Source organism: Balaenoptera ricei, chromosome 16 (genome assembly GCF_028023285.1).
Source record: "Balaenoptera ricei isolate mBalRic1 chromosome 16, mBalRic1.hap2, whole genome shotgun sequence".
Taxonomy (NCBI): Eukaryota; Metazoa; Chordata; class Mammalia; order Artiodactyla; family Balaenopteridae; genus Balaenoptera; species Balaenoptera ricei.
The window spans coordinates 65,053,820-65,073,473 of record NC_082654.1 but is presented as its reverse complement, the minus strand read 5'-3'; the positions used below and the strand labels follow the sequence as shown (position 1 = coordinate 65,073,473).

The 19,654-nt window shown below is 39.9% G+C and overlaps 1 protein-coding gene across 3 annotated transcripts in view; it reads left to right on the top strand.

Annotated features, from left to right (window-relative positions):
• Window positions 1-4,324: 4,324 nt before the first annotated feature.
• Window positions 4,325-19,654, top strand: part of HKDC1 (hexokinase domain containing 1) — a 54,550-nt gene continuing 39,220 nt past the window's right edge. For 2 of the 3 annotated variants that reach the window (XM_059901004.1, XM_059901002.1), the window contains exons 1-4: window positions 4,325-4,393; window positions 9,046-9,263; window positions 14,916-15,092; window positions 15,698-15,866. In XM_059901004.1, coding sequence (XP_059756987.1) covers window positions 15,804-15,866 — 63 coding nt within the window. In that variant the 5' untranslated portion in view covers window positions 4,325-4,393; window positions 9,046-9,263; window positions 14,916-15,092; window positions 15,698-15,803. The remainder of the gene's footprint in view (window positions 4,394-9,045; window positions 9,264-14,915; window positions 15,093-15,697; window positions 15,867-19,654) is intronic. The other variant, XM_059901003.1, reaches the window with a different exon arrangement.

Genomic DNA, 19,654 nt, shown 5'->3' with positions numbered 1-19,654 from the left:
TTTTTTTCTTCATATGCATTTACTGCCTGGTATGGTACTGTGGCTATCTTTTACTGGTCTTTTTTTTTTTTTTTTTTTTTGTTAAGAAAAATTAACTGTTAAGGATAACTGAACTGCTGTTTGTTTTGTGTCTTAGAGGATTTATTTAAAGATTTATTTAATGGCCATTGGTAGTATAGCACTAAGACAATGCACTATAAGGAACTCTGCATGGGAATAAAATCAGTTTGGTGAATTGTTTTGACCAGTTTCCTATACCTTCGTTGAGGATGTCACAGGTAGAATTCTTTGACAGAGATTGCTGTCTGTTGTACCCATGTACCCGAGGCTGTTCTAGGTGCTGGAAATACGCAGTAAATGAGACAGATAATGTTCCTGCCCTTGTGGAGATTATATTTTGGTATGGTGACAGACAGGAATAAGTTAAATAAATAATGTCAGCTCTGTGAGGGCAAATATTGTTGTCTCTGTAATTCACTGCCATATCTATGGTGCCTGGAATATAGTAGAAGCGCAAATGAATGTGAAATTAATAGATGTGATTTCAGAGATAAATGCTAGAAAGAAGTAGAATGAGGGAAGAGAGTGGTAGTGGTTGGTGGGCTATTTTACATAGAGTGAGTGGTCTTCCCGTGTCCAAAGGCCAGTCGGATGCATAGTGGCCTTTACTTGTCCAATAAAGTTTTAAGCCTTGGTTAGAGATATAGCTAAAAGGAGCTTAAGGACATAGTCTTTGGAGTTGGCTAGATCTTGGTTTAGCTTCTCTCATCACTACCAGTTAGTTCAGTAATCTTACCCTCTCTATGGCTTGGTCTCCACATCTGAAAAAGATGGACAATAACACCTACTTAGAGTTGTTTGGGAGGTTAAATGTGATGAGATGCCATATAGCACAGGACTTGGTATACAGGAAGTGTTTTATAAATGAACCTGAAGGTTTGGGTTCATTCTGGGCTGTGAATTGAGCTCTTAGGTCATTCGAAGAACTAAACTAATTTCTTGAGCAACTGCTAAATCGAGGCTGACTTCAGACTAGGGATTAAACTGATTTGGTTGCAGATGGGTCAAGGAATAGCCAAGTTTACAGTTAGTCATCTCTCTGACTTTTTCTTCAGTAGTTCAGAGTTCAGATGATATTTAATTGATAGCAGTCTTTATTCTTCTAACCTTTGCCTTCATAAAAATAAACGCTGAACAGGCAGCACTGACTGTGTATCTCCCTTACTTGTGGATAATCACTAGTGAAATGCCTGGAAGGGCATATTTCTTTTGATATTTTGTGTTTGAGCAACTTTAACTTCTAGGACTTGCTTTCCGCTGTGACTTACGTCATGGCAGACATAGTCTATTCTTGCCCAGATGGTCTCAAGAAATACCCATGAACTGAACTGGATAATGGGTTTGGTCTCGTATTTACGTGATGAGATACGTCACTTACAAGGGTTATTATATTTTTTCATAAATTTATTTTATTTTTGGCTGCGTCGGGTCTTCATTGCTGCTCACAGGCTTTCTCTAGTTGGCGGCGAGCGGGGGCTGCTCTTCGTTGCGGTGTGCGGGCTTCTCACTGCAGTGGCTTCTTCTGTTGCGGAGCACGGGCTTCAGTAGTTGTGGCACACGGGCTTAGTTGCTCCGCGGCATGTGGGACCTTCCTGGACCAGGGCTCGAACCCATGTCCCCTGCATTGGCAGGCTGATTCTTAACCACTGTGCCACCAGGGGAAGCCCTTAGAGGGTTATTAATTCTCTCACTTTCTCCAGTTTGGAAGCTAGAATTGGTAAGTCAGAGAAGACACTTAGGCAAGACACTTGCAAATTAAATGTTAGTGAAGCCTCAGATAAGAGGAGTGGGGGTGGGGTGCTGTCAGAGAAGGGCTGCTTGAACATTGAGCTACAGAGTGTTTATAAATACTAGTGATAGTTTACTTTTCACGTTCCCCGTCTTTGTGGGGGAGGGAGAGCTCTGTGGTTAGGCAGAAGAAGAGATTAAAAGAAAGATAAAATCAGGTGAAACAAAAAAGGAAAAATATAATTGGAGTGGCCCTGAATAACTCTCTGCAGTGTGTTTAAAATTGTCACTGTGAAATCAGGTCTTCCTTCTCTGCTACAAGTTTGACATGTCACTTATCTTTCTTTGTGGGCTTATGGGGCAAGCTAAGTTCAAGGTATACATTTCACTAAGGTCATGTTTTCAATCTTTCCAAAACTTCTTTTTTTTCTTGCAGTTTTCTAACAGGTTTTGAAATACTTGCCTGAAAACCCTCCTTGGACTACTGTGGATTCAGCTGAAAATCAGCATTGGGTATGGACTGAGGCTTAGATGCCGACCTCAGTTCCATCAGTACAGATCTGGGTAATTTAGTAAAATGTGGTTAGTACATAAGTGGTTAACAATAATAACCAATGACTTGTAATGCTTTGTACATTGTTTATGGATGAGTATGAGTATACAAAATGGAATTGGGTCTTTTGAAAAATGACTTATTGTGAATCACAAACAAAACTGTCATCACAAATCACCAAAAATTCTTACACCTCAGACCTGGGAGTCTGTAATTATGATGCGGTCATTCTTTGTGTGTCCAATTGAAAACAAACCTATGAGGATATAATGAAAAGTTGTGGTTTGATAAGAGAAGCAAATGGATAAATGAATTAGGCTGTTTCCCTCCTCTATTTTCAAAGGTTGTAAAATACATAAACTTGAACAGAGATAACAATGTTTATAAACATGCTTCTGAGCACTATTATCTAAAAGTCTGTCACTCAACATAGTAGGACAATTCCAACAGAGATGATAAACAGTAGTTGTCTTAATGGGCAGAAAGATGCCGGAGAAGGGGAAAAAAGCTTTTGAAATAGGATTGGGTTTTGAAGACTGAATTTAAGAAGCTACTTTTGGCAAATTTGGGTTGAGGAGGCGTTTTTGAAGTCCTTTAAAGCTATGCTCTTAGAATCTGCCCAGAGATTCAATATCATGTGCTCCTTAACCAGTCCAGGCCTTTGAAAAGCCCTTGGTGCTTATAGAGGCTTGGGAAAGGCTTGTAACCTCAGTGACTACTTTGTTGTTGTTGTTGTTGTTTTTTTAACATCTTTATTGGAGTGTAATTGCTTTACAATGGTGTGTTAGTTTCTGCTTTATAACAAAGTGAATCAGTTATACATATACATATATCCCCATATCTCTTCCCTCTTGCATCTCCCTCCCTCCCACCCACCCTCCCCATCCCACCCCTCTAGGTGGTCACAAAGCACTGAGCGGACCTCCCTGTGCTATGTGGCTGCTTCCCACTAGCTAGCTATTTTACATTTGGTAGTGTATATATGTCCGTGTCACTCTCTCACTTCGTCCCAGCTTACCCTTCCCCCTCCCCGTGTCCTCAAGTCCATTCTCTGGTAGGTCTGTGTCTCTATTCCCGTCAGTGACTACTTTGAACTGCTATTTGACACACCTGTAAAGTACAGTGAAATTGATAATTCCCTGCTGGGAGATCGTTTTTTTTCAAGTGCTTGTAATTAGGTCGAGATCATATATATTTTTTAAAGTTCCTTAAGTAATTTATAATGTTCACAAATTGACTTATTCTTTCCTCTTAACAGCTGCATTTTCATTTTCTTAGCATGTTTATCACTCATTGTTATTCTTTAAAAACTGATAAATAGATGTTGACCACATGTATTTAAAAGTAGTATATAATATAAATTCAAAACAAAGCTCACTTGGAAATAAGAACTTTCCCCTAAGCCACACTTCTGCACATTAACTTACCTCTAACTATATACATAAGCCAAGTAAGTGTAAGCCGTGTTTTAAAAATTAATTTTTGTCAAAGGAATATATACATAGCTTTAAAAACCAGAAACAAGCATTTTCAACTCTATTATCTATTTCTTCTAATATTTACCTCATTGACTCTGCATAATATACATCTCCTACTGTCTCTTGAGTCATCATTTTAAAGCATTAGCTACTGATTTCCTGTTATATAGTAGGTGAGGATTTAGCTTTCTTAAATCACTCCTTTCATAAAAAAAAAAAATCACTCCTTTCTTAAATCATTCCTTTTCTCCACTTCTCTTTTGATATAGCTATTATTCCTTTTTGTGGTTGTTAAATCAGTATTTTAAAATTACACTCATGACTTTTCTGCTACTTTCTAGGCAATTTCTCCAACTTTATCTTCTAACCTATTGAAAATTTAATTTTCTCTATGTTAGTTTTCATTTGTTAGAGCTCATTATTTGATAGCTCCTTTTTTCATTTTGAAAATAAGAGGAGTAACAAACAGTGTAATGTCTACATCTGAGAAGAGATTCAGATACACATTTGAAAAGAAAGAGAGTTATAGAATTCAGAAGAATAAAGGGGAGTATGGCAAAGTGGGAGAAAGAAGGTAAGACTTTTGTTGCTTATTATGAGAATGTTGGCATTCATTTTTTTTTTAATTGAAGTATAGTTGATTTACAATGTTGTGTTAGTTTCAGGTGTACAGCAAAGTGATTCAGTTATGTATATATATGTGTGTGTGCCTGTGTATATTCTTTTTCAGATTCATTTCCCTTATAGGTTATTCTAAAATATCGAGTATAATTCCTTATGCTATACAGTAGGTCCTTGTTGGTTATCTATTTTGTATATAGTAGTGTGTATATGTTAATCCCAAACTCCTAATTTATCCCTCCCCCCCTCCTTTCCCCTTTGGTAACCATAAGTTTGTTTTCTATGTCTATGGGTCTATTTCTGTTTCGTACTTAAGTGCATTTGTAACATTTTTTTTTAGATTCTACATATAAGCGATATCATATGATTTGTCTTTCTCTGGCTTACTTCACTTAGTATGATAATCTCTAGGTCCATCCATGTTGCTGCAAATGGCATTATTTCATTCTTTTTTATGGCTGAGTAGTATTCCATTGTATGTATTTACCACATCTTCTTCATCCATTCATCTGTCAGTGGACACTTAGGTTGCTTCCATGTTTTGACTATTGTAAACAGTGCTGCAATGAACATTGGGGTGCATGTATCTTTTCAAATTATAGTTTTCTCCAGATATATGCCCTGGAGTGGGATCCCTGGATCATATGGTAATTCTGTTTATAGTTTTTTAAGGAACCTCCATACTGTTCTCCATAGTGGCTGTACCAATTTACATTCCTACCAACAGTGTAGGAGGGTTCCTTTGAGAATATTGACATTCTAACAGCTGGCAGTCCTGAGTTCTCAGAAAGTAGATGCTTTCAGCGCTGGCCTTTTCTTGGAGGCTTTCAGCCACTAGAAGAGTCTACCTTGAGATGATAGAAGAAAAACCTCCCATGTTTTAGTCTCCTAAGTTCTGCACAGTGATTTAATTTCGTCACCACCTGGTCCATATACTGTGACTTTTTACTCAATTATATGTGCAAATTCACATAAATGATTTCCAGCTGAATTATCAATTCTGACTCCTGTTATTTAATTTTTAGTAATATTAGAACTCATGTATTTTCACATATTCTTTTAACTATAAATCTTGCCTTGATCTTAAAACTTTTTAGCTTCTCTTATTTTCCTCAGCTAATGCTCTTCTTCCCTTACCAACTTAATACATCATATTGTATTGTTACAGCAAAGTTTACAATGTGTGCATGTGTGTATTATCCTTATTCATTTACAGACAATCCTAGTACAACTGTATGTATTTCTCAGAGGCCATTATCTTATTAGTGGAATTTAAACCACTCAAAGCTAATTAAGAGTGCTGTAAAATGTAACCAGAGAATATGAATGTTTAATACAATCAAAAAATATTGGAAAATGTGTTAGAGAACACACCTTTAAATTATTCCCAGAAGTTTTATTAGGACGTTCCCTATAGATTCATATAAGTTTTTTATCAGTTATGGCTCAAAGTTAAATTTCTCTTTTTGAGCTTAAAACTCTTGCTAGGAAAAAAGTACTGAATTTTTTTTTTAAGTGTCATATAGTTCCTCTCCCTCCCCCCTGCTCCCACCCTTGTTTTTAGTTATCCTCTTGTTCTTGTTTCATGGATACAATCAATATCTTATTTCCCTAAAGATATTATAGTTTTTGTTTTAAGTTTTTTTCTGTTTCCTACATTTTTTTTTTCTTGTTTGGTTTTTGCTTTTACCATTGGAAACTTTTCTTTAGTGTCTAGTAGTCTTAGGCTATGTTCATATTTAAAAGTGAGGAATTATGGGACTTGCCTGGTGGTCCAGTGGTTAAGACTCCATGCTTCCACTGCAGGGGGCACGGGTTCAATCCCTGGTTGGGGAACTAAGATCCCACATGCCTTGCAGTGTGGTCAAAAAAAAAAAAAAAAAAGTGAGGAATTAAGCTAATAGGAAGCTCTGTTTACATGGGTAAGGCTTTTGGGTTTTGATGTAGGTTGATTGGATCATAAGCTGGCTTTTTTTTTAATTGAGAAATAATTGACATATAACAGTGTAATTTTAAGGTATGCAGTGTGTTTATATATTGTAATATGATTACTTCAGGAGCATTAGCTAATACCTTTATCATGTCACATATTTATCATTTCTTTTTATGTTAACAGTCGGTAAGATTTAGTCTCTTAGTAACTTTAAAGTTTATAATACAGTATTATTGACTATAATCACTATATTGTACCTTAGATCTCCAGAACTTATTTATTTACTAGTTACAAGTTTGCACCTTTAGTATAGCCCCAATTCCCCCATCCCCAGCCCTTGGTAACCGCATTCTACTCTCTGTTTTTACAAGTTCAGTTTTCTTATATTCCACATATAAGTGAGATCATACAGTATTTGTCCTTCTCTGACTTACCTCACTTAGCATAATGCCTTTAAAGTCCATCTATGTTGTTCCAAATGGCAGGATTTCCTTCTTTCTCATGGCTAAATAATATTCCATTGTGTATATATATATATATATATATATGTATATATATATATATATATATATACATATATATATATATATATATATACACCACATCTTCTTTATCCATTCAGCTGTTGACAGACACTTAGGTTGTTTCCATATCGTGGCTATTGTGAATAAAGATGCAGTGAACATGGGTATGCAGATATTGCTTTGAGATACTGATTTCAATTCCTTCGGATGTATACCCAGGAGCGGGATTGTTGGATCATATGGTACTTCAATTTTTAATTTTTTGAGGAACTGCCATATTGTTTTCCGTAATGGTCATCTCAATTTACAATCCCACCAACTGTGCACAAGGGTCTCCTTTTCTCCATATCCTCACCAATGTTGTTATCTCTTGTCTTCTTGATAAAAGCCATCCTAACAGGTGTGAAGTGAAATCTCACTGTGGTTTTGATTTGCATATCCCTGATGATTAGTGTTGTTGACCATCTTTTCGTATATTTGTTGGCCATTTATATGTCTCCTTTGGAAAAATGTCTATTCAGGTCCTTTGCCCATTTTTAATTGGATTATTTTCTTTTTTTGCTGTTGAGTTGTATGAGTTCTTTATATATTTTAGATATTAGACCTTTATCAGATATATGGTTTGGGAATTCTCCCATTCTGTAGATTGTCTATTCAATTTATTGATGGTTTCCTTTGCTGTGCAGAAGCTCTTTAGTTTAATGTAGTCCCACTTGTTTATTTTAGTTTTTGTTTCCTGTGTTTTGGTGACTTCTCTAGGAAATCACTGCCTGGACCAATGTCAAGGATCTTTTCCCCTGTGTTTTCTTCTGGGAGTTTTATGGCTTCAGGTCTTACATTTGAATCTTTGATTGATTTTGAGTTAATTTTTGTGAATGGTGTAGGGTAAGTTTCATTCTTTTGCATGTGGATATCTAGTTTTCCTAGCACCATTTATTGAAGAAACTGTCCTTTCCCCATTGTGTATTCTTGGCACCCTTGTCAAAAATTAGCTGACTATATATATGGGGGTTTATGTTTGGACTCTCTATTCTGTTCCACTGCTATGTGCCTGTTTTTATGCCAGTACCATACTGTTGTTTTTTTTTTAAATAAATTTATTTTATTTATTTATTTTTGGCTGCAATGGGTCTTCGTTGCTGTGCGTGGGCTTTCTCTAGTTGTGGCGAGTGGGGGCTACTCTTCGTTGTGGTGCGTGGACTTCTCGTTGCGGTGGCTTCTCTTGTCGTGGAGCACGGGCTCTAGGCACGTGGGCTTCAGTAGTTGTGGCACGCGGGCTCAGTAGTTGTGGCTTGCAGTCTCTAGAGCACAGGCTCAGTAGTTGTGGCACACGGGCTTAGCTGCTCCGCGGCATGTGGGATCTTCCTGGACCAGGGCTCGAATCCATGTCCCTTGCATTGGCAGGCAGATTCTTAACCACTGTGCCATCAGGGAAGCCCCTACCATACTGTTGTGATTGCTAGCTTTGTAATACTGCTTGAAAGCAGGTATTGTAATGCCTCCAGCTTTGTTTTTCTTTCTTATGATTGCTTTGGCTAAATGGGGTATAAGCTGACTTTTTTAGTGTATGCCCCAAATATCAGCATCTGTAGGGTTTTTTAAGATATCTTTTTTTATTTTTTAAATTATTTATTTATTTATTTATGGCTGTGTTGGGTCTTCGTTTCTGTGCGAGGGCTTTCTCTAGTTGTGGCAAGCGGGGACCACTCTTCATCGCGGTGCGCGGGCCTCTCACTATCGCGGCCTCTCTTGTTGCGTAGCACAGGCTCCAGACGCGCAGGCTCAGTAATCATGGCTCACGGGCCAAGCCGCTCCGCGGCATGTGGGATCTTCCCAGACCAGGGCTCGAACCCGTGTCCCCTGCATTGGCAGGCGGATTCTCAACCACTGCGCCACCAGGGAAGCCCATCTGTAGGGTTTTTTGAAAATAAACTTAAAAAAATTTTAGAGTAGTTTTATGTTTGCAAAGATAATACAAAAGAGTTCTCATATACCCCACACCCAGTTCCCCCTATTGTTAACATCTTACATTAGTGTGGTACATTTGTTATAATTAATGAACCAAGACTGATACATTATTATTAACTAAAGTCCACAGATCATTTAGACTTCCTTAGTTTTTAACCTAATGTCCTTTTTCTGTTCCAGAGTCCTATCCAGGATACTTCATTACATTTAGTTGTCACGTCTCCTTGGACTCTTTTTGACTGTGACAGTTTCTCAGGCTTTCCTTGCTTTTGATGGCTTTGACAGCTTTGAGGAGGACTAGTCATGTATTCTACAGAATGTCCCTCAATTGGGATTTGTCTGATGTTTTTCTTAGGATTACACTGGAGTTACGGGTTTTTGAGAGGAAGACCACAGAGGTAAAGTGCTATTCTTATCACACCATGTCAAAGGTACATACTATCAACATGACCTCTCTGTTGATGTTAACCTTGATCATCTGGCTGAGGTAGTGTTTATCAGGTTTCTCCACTGTAAAGTACTCTCCCCGGCCCCTCCCCACCGCCTTTCCATGCCATATGCTTTGGAAAGAAGTCACTGTGCACAGCCCACACTTCAGGAGTGAGGGGTGTGTGCTCCACCTCCTTGGAGGTGGGGGGAGGTAGCTACATAAATTATTTGGAGTCATTCTGTGTGGGAAATTTGTCTTTTCTCCCATATTTATTTATTCATTCAATTTATTTACATTAGTATGGCTTGATGGGTATTTATTTTATACTTTGGGTTATAATCCAATAATACTTCATCTTGTTGCTCAAATTATTCTAGCTTTGGTGATTGCAAGCTCTTTCAGTTGGTCTTGTGTCCCTTTGATATATCCTCATCATTTGTTTTTGTTGTTGTTACTGTGTTTTGTTTTTTTAGCATTCTTATTTTTTTTGGCACTACAAGATGCCCAAGACTCATCTTGTATATACTCTGCCTAGTTCTAGAATCAGACATTTCTCCAAGGAGCCCTGGTTCTTTTTTTTTTTGCGGGGGGGGGGGGGGTGGTGTGGTGTGGTGAATGATACTAGAAACCAAGATCTGAGTGCTAGGTATTCTTGTTGCTGCTGAGTATCATTGCTTCCAGGGTCTCTCAGCTCACAGAGCCAGGAAATATATATGAGTATACCAACTTATATGTACATATACATATCTACAAGTGTTTATGTATATATATATATATAGTATGTGTGTGTATATATACAATATATCTATCCATCTGTATTTACATTAAGCTAATCGTGAGTTTATACTGATGGCCTCAACTCTAATCCAGAACCTGGATCATTCTAGCCTTCTCTACTCGCTTGTCTGTGGTCTCCCACTCTAGCAGTGAGAAAACTACCTCCCGCCATCCACCCTCCATTTACTTGATTGTCTAATTCCAGTATACATTCGGCCCTCTGTATCTGCAGACTTGAAAGCTGCGCATACACAGGGCCAACTATATTCATTGTACTACACTTTTTTACATAAGGGACTTGAGCATATGCGGATTTGGGTATCTGCAGGGGTTCCAGGAACCAATCCCCCACAGATACTGAGAGATGACTGTACACTTACAGTGATTTCAGAATTATTAAGCCATGCTCTTGGGAAAAACAGCTTTATCACCCAGAGTACTCACTCATTTCCAGAGTTACTCAGGTCAGCATCTTTTCTTCCCATCCCCTTCAGTGAGGCTATTTCTTACATTTGTAATACTGTTATATTGTCATTCCCATTGCATCATGATATCCTGAATATTTTCTTAAATTCACATACATTAAATTCATTCTTTGTGCTATAAAGTTGTATGGGTTTTGACAAATGTATTGTCATATATTCACTGTTACAGCATCATACAGAATAGTTTCACTGCCCTAAAAACTTCTCGGTGCTTCACTTACTCAGCCCTCCTTTCCAAACCCCTGGCAACCACTGATCTGTTTACTGTCCCTATTGTTTTGCCTTTTCCTTATCTGAGGCCATATAGTTTTACCAGAGGAAAAACTGGATCCCCCAACTCCTCCCAATGAGGGAAGAAAGGGGTGTATACAGATAGATGTTTGCTGGTGAAAATTGGACAGAAAAAAGTGGTTTGGGGTCTCACTGTTGAATTTGAGGGTTTCATTTGATGGCCCTGTTTTCTGTCTTGTGCCTCACTACCACTTGGGTGCCTGATGGTCCCAAGTCCAGGGGCTGTTGGGTTCACTCTCTCCAAAGAATAAACACCTGTTCTCCTCTAGGGGTGGGGGTGGAGTGGTCACTCATTGCTTTAGGCAGAGGGCACACCTGGGGCCTAATTGCTTTTTTATATACACTTTTAGCCAATCTCTTTTTTTTTCAGCCTCTTGCTTTTCTGAAGTATCAAGGCCTTCGATTCCTGAGCATTTCTAGAGTTACAGATGTCATTGCTCGTTTCTTGGTGCAGTCACTCTGCAGGCACTGAGGTGTCAGTGTTTCCTCTGCTAAGCTGTTACTTCTCTGTCAGCTTTCTGTCTTCCAAAATTATGTTAAGCTCTCTTGTCCTTGTGGGTTTATGCCGCACTTATGTATTTTGCAAATACAGCTCTTAATGTACAGTTGTGATAAAAAATAATTGTGTGCGGTTGATTTCTTTCTTTTTTTCCCCCCCTTTTTTAAAAATCAAATTTATTTAGGTATTATTTACATACATAATAATATGCACACATCTTTTAAATTATTAAAGATTAATTAATTAATTGATTTTTATTGAACTGTAGTTAACATACATGCTCATTTCTTCGTGAGCATTCCCTGACTGCTCTTGGGTCAGAAATAAACCTATAAAAAACTATCAGTAGTATTCTTTTGAAACTTGCTGAAGTTAACATTTCTGCTTCATTTGTGGTTGCTCCCATGGCAACACCATAGTAACTGTAACTGCTGGCAGGGTTTGAAAGTTTCTACTTTGACTTTCTTTTATGGCAGTTTGCTCTTTCACACACACTCTTTCTTATTCTTTTGCAGCATGTGGAATACCAGCAGGGCAGACTGTTTTATATTATGGACAACTTAACTTTGGACATATCAATAAAAAAATAGGGGACAGAATTCAAGATCTGTTTTCTTTAGTAACAGGAATAAAATATTTATAAAATTCCTAATTGTTTCTATAATTCCAATAAATGGAACTGGTACCTTCTAATGGTTTACAGTTATGGTTTTTTTTAAAGCTTATTCAAGTTTATTTATTTGCTTATTATTGAGGTATAGTTGATGCACAATATTATATAAATTTCAGGTGTACAACCTAGTGATTCACAATTTTTAAAGGTTATATTCCACTTGTAGTTTTTATAAAATATTGGCTACATTCCCTGTGTTGTACTGTATATCCTTGTAGCTCATTTATTTCATACATAGTAGTCTGTACCTTTTACTCCCCCACCCCTGTCTTGCCCCTCCTCCCTTCCCTCTCCCCACTGGTAACCACTAGTTTATTCTCTATATCTGCGAGTCTGTTTCTTTTTTGTTATATTCACTAATTTATTTTTCAGATTCCATATATAAGTAATATATGTTTTATGTTTTACTGAATGTACTGAAAGGGCTGCATGCATTTTTTTTATCCTAAGGGATTAAATGGGATGAGATGAAATAGCAATTTTCAGAAGGGGTACTGAGCTAGGTGAAGGCTTAGATTAAAGAGATGCTTTTAGTGCGCCCACTATGGGATGCATGGCTTCTCTTATGTGATCTCATTTACTTTTATTCTGCAAATGACCACAAGGGAGCTATGAACCCTTTACAGATACGAACTTGGAGCCTTTGTCTTCAGTCAGGGCAGAGCCAAAGTGGGAAGTCAGGGCCTGTGCACTTTCCAGTGGGCCAGTTTCCCTAGCTTAGGTCCTGTATTTCCCCCGTGCTTTGCTTCCAGGTTAATGAGAGCCAGTGTAGCACAGTGGGTAAGCATGGACTCTGAAGCCACGCTGCCTGCATTCAAATATCTGTTCTACCATGTACCACTTGGGATCTTTGCCTCAGTTTCTCTATCTGTAAAATGGAGAGAATGATAGTTGTGGTGGGAATTAATATTGTAAAACACCTAGTAAACATTATATCAATACAAGTGTTTACTAAATAATAGGTAAATTGTGTTGCACTTCTTGTCCTCCTACTGTGCTCAGTACTTAAAGCAGATATTGTCTTTAGGTCTTCCCATAAAGGCCCAGCTCTGTGGAAACAGAAATATGTATAGATGTGAGAGAGTTCCTTCTTACATGGAAGGTTTGGGCCAGACAGGTAATACGTTTTATCTAAAATGTCACTTAGCGCTAACCCTCAAATGGTGTTCTTAAGCAAAATCTAAGTGCTTATAAGACTTGTATATCGCTGAATAGCTACGTAGAGCTTTAATAAGGGTGAAAAATTCCAATGGTTGAACTGAAATAATCAGATGAGGAATGGTAAAATAATTAATTATTTTGTTTTTCTAAAGTGAGGGGGCTGAGCTAGGTGACTTCAAATACATGTGATCTTTATAATCATTAAGCTTCTTGGTTTAATCAGCTAGCTCAGACCTGGAATGTAGATGCTAATGTGCTTAGATTAAAAAATGGAATGATGTAATAGCTGAAAATCCTCTGGTGTCATTTGCCTAATTAAAATCCCAAAAGCTGCCTATCTGGCACATAAAAGCAACCACTAGATTGCAGAGATCTTTGGTTATAGCTTTGTCTCCTTTTGTCCATGAGCCATTGTAACCCCTTATCCCTATGTTGAATAAGTCAATGACCTTGGTGCTGTACTGCACCTCAGAGGTTACTTTTTAAATGAGGGAATTAAGACAATACTGTTATCACCTGTAGGCAGGTGACCTGCCCAGGATGTTATCCTCATCCAGTGCAGACTCAGGGACAGCACATCTGTTTCAGAATACCAGTTCCACATGGGGAATTGAATAGTGTCAACAACTAAAGATTAGCCTTTGCTTGTTTGTAGAAACGACAAAGTAAAGGAGCTAGAAGAGTTCATAGTCTGAGGGGTAAACACACTGAAAAGGATAGTGTTTCTCATTCTGGGAGACGGTTTTATATCAGTCTGAGAAAAGCATCTGAGTAATTTTAATCAGACACCCTGGGCTTAGGCTAGACTTCCAATGGCTTATCCACATGATGGATGGATAAAGAGCACTGATTGGAGAATCAGTGGCTTCTGAAGAGGCAGCTGTTGAAGGTTCTGGCCAGGCAATTGTCTGGCAATTGTCTTGATTAATGAGATTATGCAGTTGCAAAGCAAACAAAGCTAAGGCTGCTAAGTTGACCAGGAAAACTCATTTTTTTCCCTTTGTATTGTAGAGCAGGTGCCTATAGGAGCAGAGAAACACTGGGGTGCCCAGCTGACCTTCATTAACATCAGATCAGTTGCTAATTTTAGTAAACATTTGATTAGTATTTGGGATGTTATGGTCAGGAATTTCTTCATTTGTCATTTTCCCCCACTGGGAAGATGGTGTTGAAGTGATATCTCTGTGTTTAGTTTTCCAAGTACTATTGACCCTTGAACAACTCAGAGGTTAGGGACGCTGGACCTTCCACACAGTCAAAAATTTACTTATAATTAATAGCCAGCCCTCTGTACAAGTGGTCCCCCCGTATCTGTGATTCCACATCTACAGGCGGATTCAACCAACCCTGGATCATGTAGTACTGTATATTTACTATTGAAAAGAATCCTTATGTAAGTGGACCCATGCAGTTCAAACCTGTGCCGTTCAAGGGTTAACTGTGGTTGGAATTCTTGACAATAACCCGACAGAATGCTGCTGCTAGTAGTAGCTATTAACTGAGTATCTATTGCATGGAAAAGGAAGAAAGGCAATATTATGTGTTGTTTAAGAGCTGGGCACTGAAATGAAACTCCTGGGTTTCATTCCTCACTGTACTATTTACAGGCTTTGTGATTTTGAGCAAATTAACCTTTCTGGGCCTCAATTTTCTCATTTATAAAATGGAAATAGTAAGTGCTCCATCCACGTTAGCTGCTGTTGTTAACAGCGTTGTTGTTGTTGATTTCATCAGCTGACCAATGACTGCGGGAAGAGTGCAAGGTCTGTTGTACCCATACATTGACCCCTTTCTGGGTCCTTCTCACATCAAGTATGATGGAGGGAGATAAGTGAGTGAACCAGATATCCTGGTGGTCTGAGACATTTCCCGTCTGTGACTTCAGTTTTTCTCTCCAGCAGCAGCTTCCCAGTGAGTACGGGTGACTTCATTCTTTCTCATGGATAATTTTTTTCTGGTTCATTAGCTGGGATATCAAGGTTTTCTGGCTTACCATTGTGAATAGATAAACCGTTATTGATTTTTTTCCATTACCAAGGGCTGTAAGCTAAGAGATTTGATTGGTCACAAATGAAGGAATTTGCCCCAACATTCTTGAAACCTCTCTGACCAGGGCAATACTTAGTCTTAATTAAGATAGCGCTCTTGAGGAGCAGAGAGTTATTCCTGTGCTGAGAAGAAAAGGACTAAAGAGAAAAGCCTGAGACTAGACATTTGCAGAGCAGCTCAGCTGGTTGAGAGTTGGCTTTGTTTAACGCCCAGCTTCTCAGAAGATTTTCCTCGGCTGAGTGGGCTTGGTGGGACATTAGCTTGAGAGTGTTGCTTAGCAACGAGATTTTGTGGGACCCGATTCTCAAAGAGTCAAGCAACCCATCCCCTGCCTGCCCTCCACCAACCCTCAGCTACCATCCTGAGCCTCCTATTAGACAATCAAGTGTGTGCTGGAGGGAGGGACCAGAGACAGGGGGCAAAGTTTAATCATTGAACTAAGCAGACTGGAAGTATTTAATCTGTAGCACCTAGTTCCCCGGAGGGATCCAGTCTGGACTGGAAGTGGGCAGCGCTCCAGAGACGTGGGAGTGAAGTATCTGCTCACCTCAGGAGAAGCCAAACTTGGGGAAAATGTTTGCGGTACACTTGATGGCATTTTACTTCACCAAGCTGAAGGAGGATCAGATCAAGAAGGTAAGGACTCACAGAGCTGAGAGATACCTGGTTCAGGCTTCCCTGACAGAGTTAATCGATCCCGTGCCTACATGTGAAGAGATTTAAGAGAGCTTATTAGAAAAGGTACACGGTGCACAGAGGCAGTAAAAACTCACAGAAGGGGAAGAGGAAGTAAATCTCCCATGGGCTGCACATTGCATACTGTCCTGAGCCTTCAATTTCACTCGGACTTCCTGGCAGATGCCAGACGGGAAGGGGATGAGGAGAAAGTCTTTAGAAAGCTTGAAGACAATTGTGTTTGATGTGAGGAATGTTTGGGGGAAAGGCTATAAAGGAGAGTCATTTTTAAAGAAAATTTGAGAACTCAAAGTAATTCACATGATTCTTCACATGCTTGAAAGGATATAAATACGGATACCAAGAGGGGTGTGAGTTTTTTGCGTACAGTAATCAAAATATGTATTGTTGGCACGTGCTGTTGGCCAGTGGTGTGCTATTAATGATGTGCATTATTTTGCCACTTTGCCCAAGAAACCTGTCTACAAAATTGATTCCAGGGTCGGCTGGTGAAAAGTTGCCAAGGCTCAAATGGGAGCCAGCCACCAGCGTTCTCTCCTGGCAGCCTAGAATGAGCCCAGCCTGCCCCTCTCGCCACACCAGCTGCCAGTGACAGGGCTCTGGGCACAAGCATCTCTCAATTTATAGATAACAGAAGTCCTCCCAGCAGGTGGATTTAGCCAAGATTACCCAGGTATTTAAGGTGGAGTGAGGATTAAACCAAACCTCTGAATCCTCCTTCAGCATTCTTTCCATTGTGTCATGATGCCTCCTGGCTTTTCAAACTGAAAGAAAGCAAGCATGGCACCTGGCAGCCCTCCTGTGCTGGGTGGGATAATCTCCCACTACATTCTGTTCATTAGGGAGTCGGGTTGCAGGTTATAGCAAATCTTAAAATATTGTAAATCAATCAGAGTTATCTTAATTTTCATTTATTGATTAGATTCACGGAGCTCTCTACTAGCTTCTTAAGGAGGTGGAAAAGTCCTGTACAGCACTGCTTAAGAATTCATTTTCTGTTACGACCTCTTAGTAAAGATGTAACCTGCATGGTGTCTCTCCAGCCCTCAAGGGGAGTCTTTGGACCTTTATACCTCTGGTTCTAGCAAATTAGTTGCGTTTCCTTGGGCCCCTTTGTGGTGGTTAACCTTTAGTTACACCCAAGAATCAGGCTAGACATGTTTGTCCGCCAGCCCCGGTGCAGGCCCAGGAGGCGAGATTGCAGCCTCCACTGATCTGTTCCAGGTCCTTCTGGGAGGAGGGTCAGCATTTGTCAAGGCCCGGGGTTGACCCCTCTCTCTCTCCCAGGGGAAGGCAAGATAGCTAAGAGTGAGCTGAGCAGGGATAGTCAGGAGCACTTTCCAGCCACCTTGATGAGTGCGCCAGCAGGTGTCTGGGGTAGCAAGGGTGGCTGGTTTATGAGTTGCTGCGTTGAGTCACAGGTTCTGAGAACACCAACTCATTCACTCCTCCTCGTGGTGACAGCACACCTGGTCAAAAGGCACGGGCTCTTTCTGCGTCCCGGTCAGGTAGCCAGTCCCCTCCATAGTTTCTGTGCTTCCTGCTTCTAGAGTTGTCAAGGTCCTGGGTGCTACTTGCCTACGAGGGTTACTATTCAGACCCTGGAACAATTTTTTAAAATTTCCTTATACCAACATTAAAACTAAACCAAAACAAAACAGGAAGGAAGGGGAAGAAAGAAGGAAGGAAAGAAGGAAGAGAAAGAGGAAGGAAGGAAGGAAGAGAAAGAAAAAGAAACGAAGAAAGGAAGAGGGGAGGAGAGGGGAGGGGGAGGGGAAGGGAAGGGGGGAGGGGAGGGGAGAGGAGAGGAGATCTTTTCCAATTCGATGTAGTGACATTATTTGACCTATTGATAACATTGGACTGAGTCTGGTCACTGACCTGCAGATTGTTCATTCATAAGAGAAGAACTGGTTAGGTTTTCCCCTGTGTACTTTTTACAGTTTAGTAAGTCAACATTACGAAAAGTGGAAATGTTACCTTTAATCCCACCCTTCTCACAAACACTGTCATATTTGCCACGTGGAAACCCTTGTCTTTTTTCACAGTGGATGTTTTTACAGTTATATTGAGTATACCACTGTGGATCTGTATAGTTCACTTACTGTTATAACGTAACCACTTAAGTACATTTCTCCATAATTATCTTCCTAATATTCAGTCAAGTTGGATATGCCATAATTTAACCTTTTCCCTCTTGTTGGACATTCAGCCACTTTCGTAAACATTTTTTTAACAAATAAAATATTGCTATGATAAACATTGGTGTGTATTTAATGTTCTCCATATTTAGGATTGTTTCCTAAGGATAGATTCCCAGAAGTGACATCACTGGGTTCAAGAGTTGAACCATTTTATGACTCTCGATTCATAATACAGGATCTTTGGACTAAGTGATCTGTAAAGTCCCTTCCGGCTCCCACATCCTGTAATTCAGCAGCTCTGAGCTTGCATTTTTGAATTTGCTCTTCATACGTTAAATGTGATGCTTGTTGGCTCTTTTGTTTAGAAGATATCCCGTGTCACATGGTTTGTGAGTCACTCCTAGAGTGGGCTTGGTTTTCTGAACTCAAGTACCCTTCCTTGGTGCCTGCGACGTGTGGGCCTGCTAATACAGGCCTCAAATCACCTGTTTAGATTTAAAATACAGCCTTTTTGTCCCAACGTATGTTTCATTCTTCCCTTCTAACTACTGTACCAGGTGCTGTGGAAGATACAAAGAATAAACAAGAAACTGATGCTAAGTTGACATTTGTCTGTCATAACTTTAACTTACTGAAAGAGCAGGAGTAGTGACCCAAAGTCCTGAATGACTGTTAAACTTCAGCTGGCAAACTACCCCCAAAGGGCCTCAAAACCACTACTTACATACAAAGGATGATGCTACGGGGTTACCTGGAGGAGGTCTTTATACTCTGGGGCTGAGCAGAAATGAGCAGTACGTTCAGGGGCACTGTCTGAAGGACCTTGGGGTGACAAAGAAGCAAGTTCAGGTTCCGTGTAGTACATCTCACCCTTCCCCAAGCCCCAATTACTTGGGTCACGTCCCTTCTGTCGGTTTTCTCCTTGTGTGTTGCTGTGCCAACCAATTAGTCATAAACAGACTCGGGGTGAACAGAAAGCCCTTAATGAAGCATGACCTGGTTCCATCCTATCTTCTCAAATATGCTGAAAGCCCAATTGTCCTCTTTTGTTAATGGCTCTCTGATGGTTTTCTGGCCTCTCGCTGGCCCCCAAGCCCCTGGAGCCATGGACCACTTCACTGGCTTAGGACTCCATACTGGCCCTGGACTGAACTGGGATGCCTGGCCTCTAGGCCTGGCTGATGACTGGGTACCTGTCTTATGATAAAGGTCATGTGACCCCTGGACTTTGGTATAACTTGTCTGTTGGGCTTGTGGGTCCTGCACAAAGCTGTGAAGCAAAACCAGGCCATGGAGCGAGGAATATGGAGACTGCATTATAGTCCCAGGGCTGCCACTTACCTATGGCTCTCTTCCTAATGCTGCTTAATGGCTCTGAGCCTTGGAGTCCCCATCTCTCAATTAGGAGCAATAATTTGGCCTTACCTGACTGCCTCAAATGGATGTCTTGGAGGTTAGATGAGGTGACATACATGAAAGCACTTTGTATACTGCAACAAATGTTCTTAGCCTTAGATAAAAGTGTGGGAGAGCAATTCCTGCAGGCATGTGCCAAGATGAAGCCTCCTTGTGACCTGGATGAAT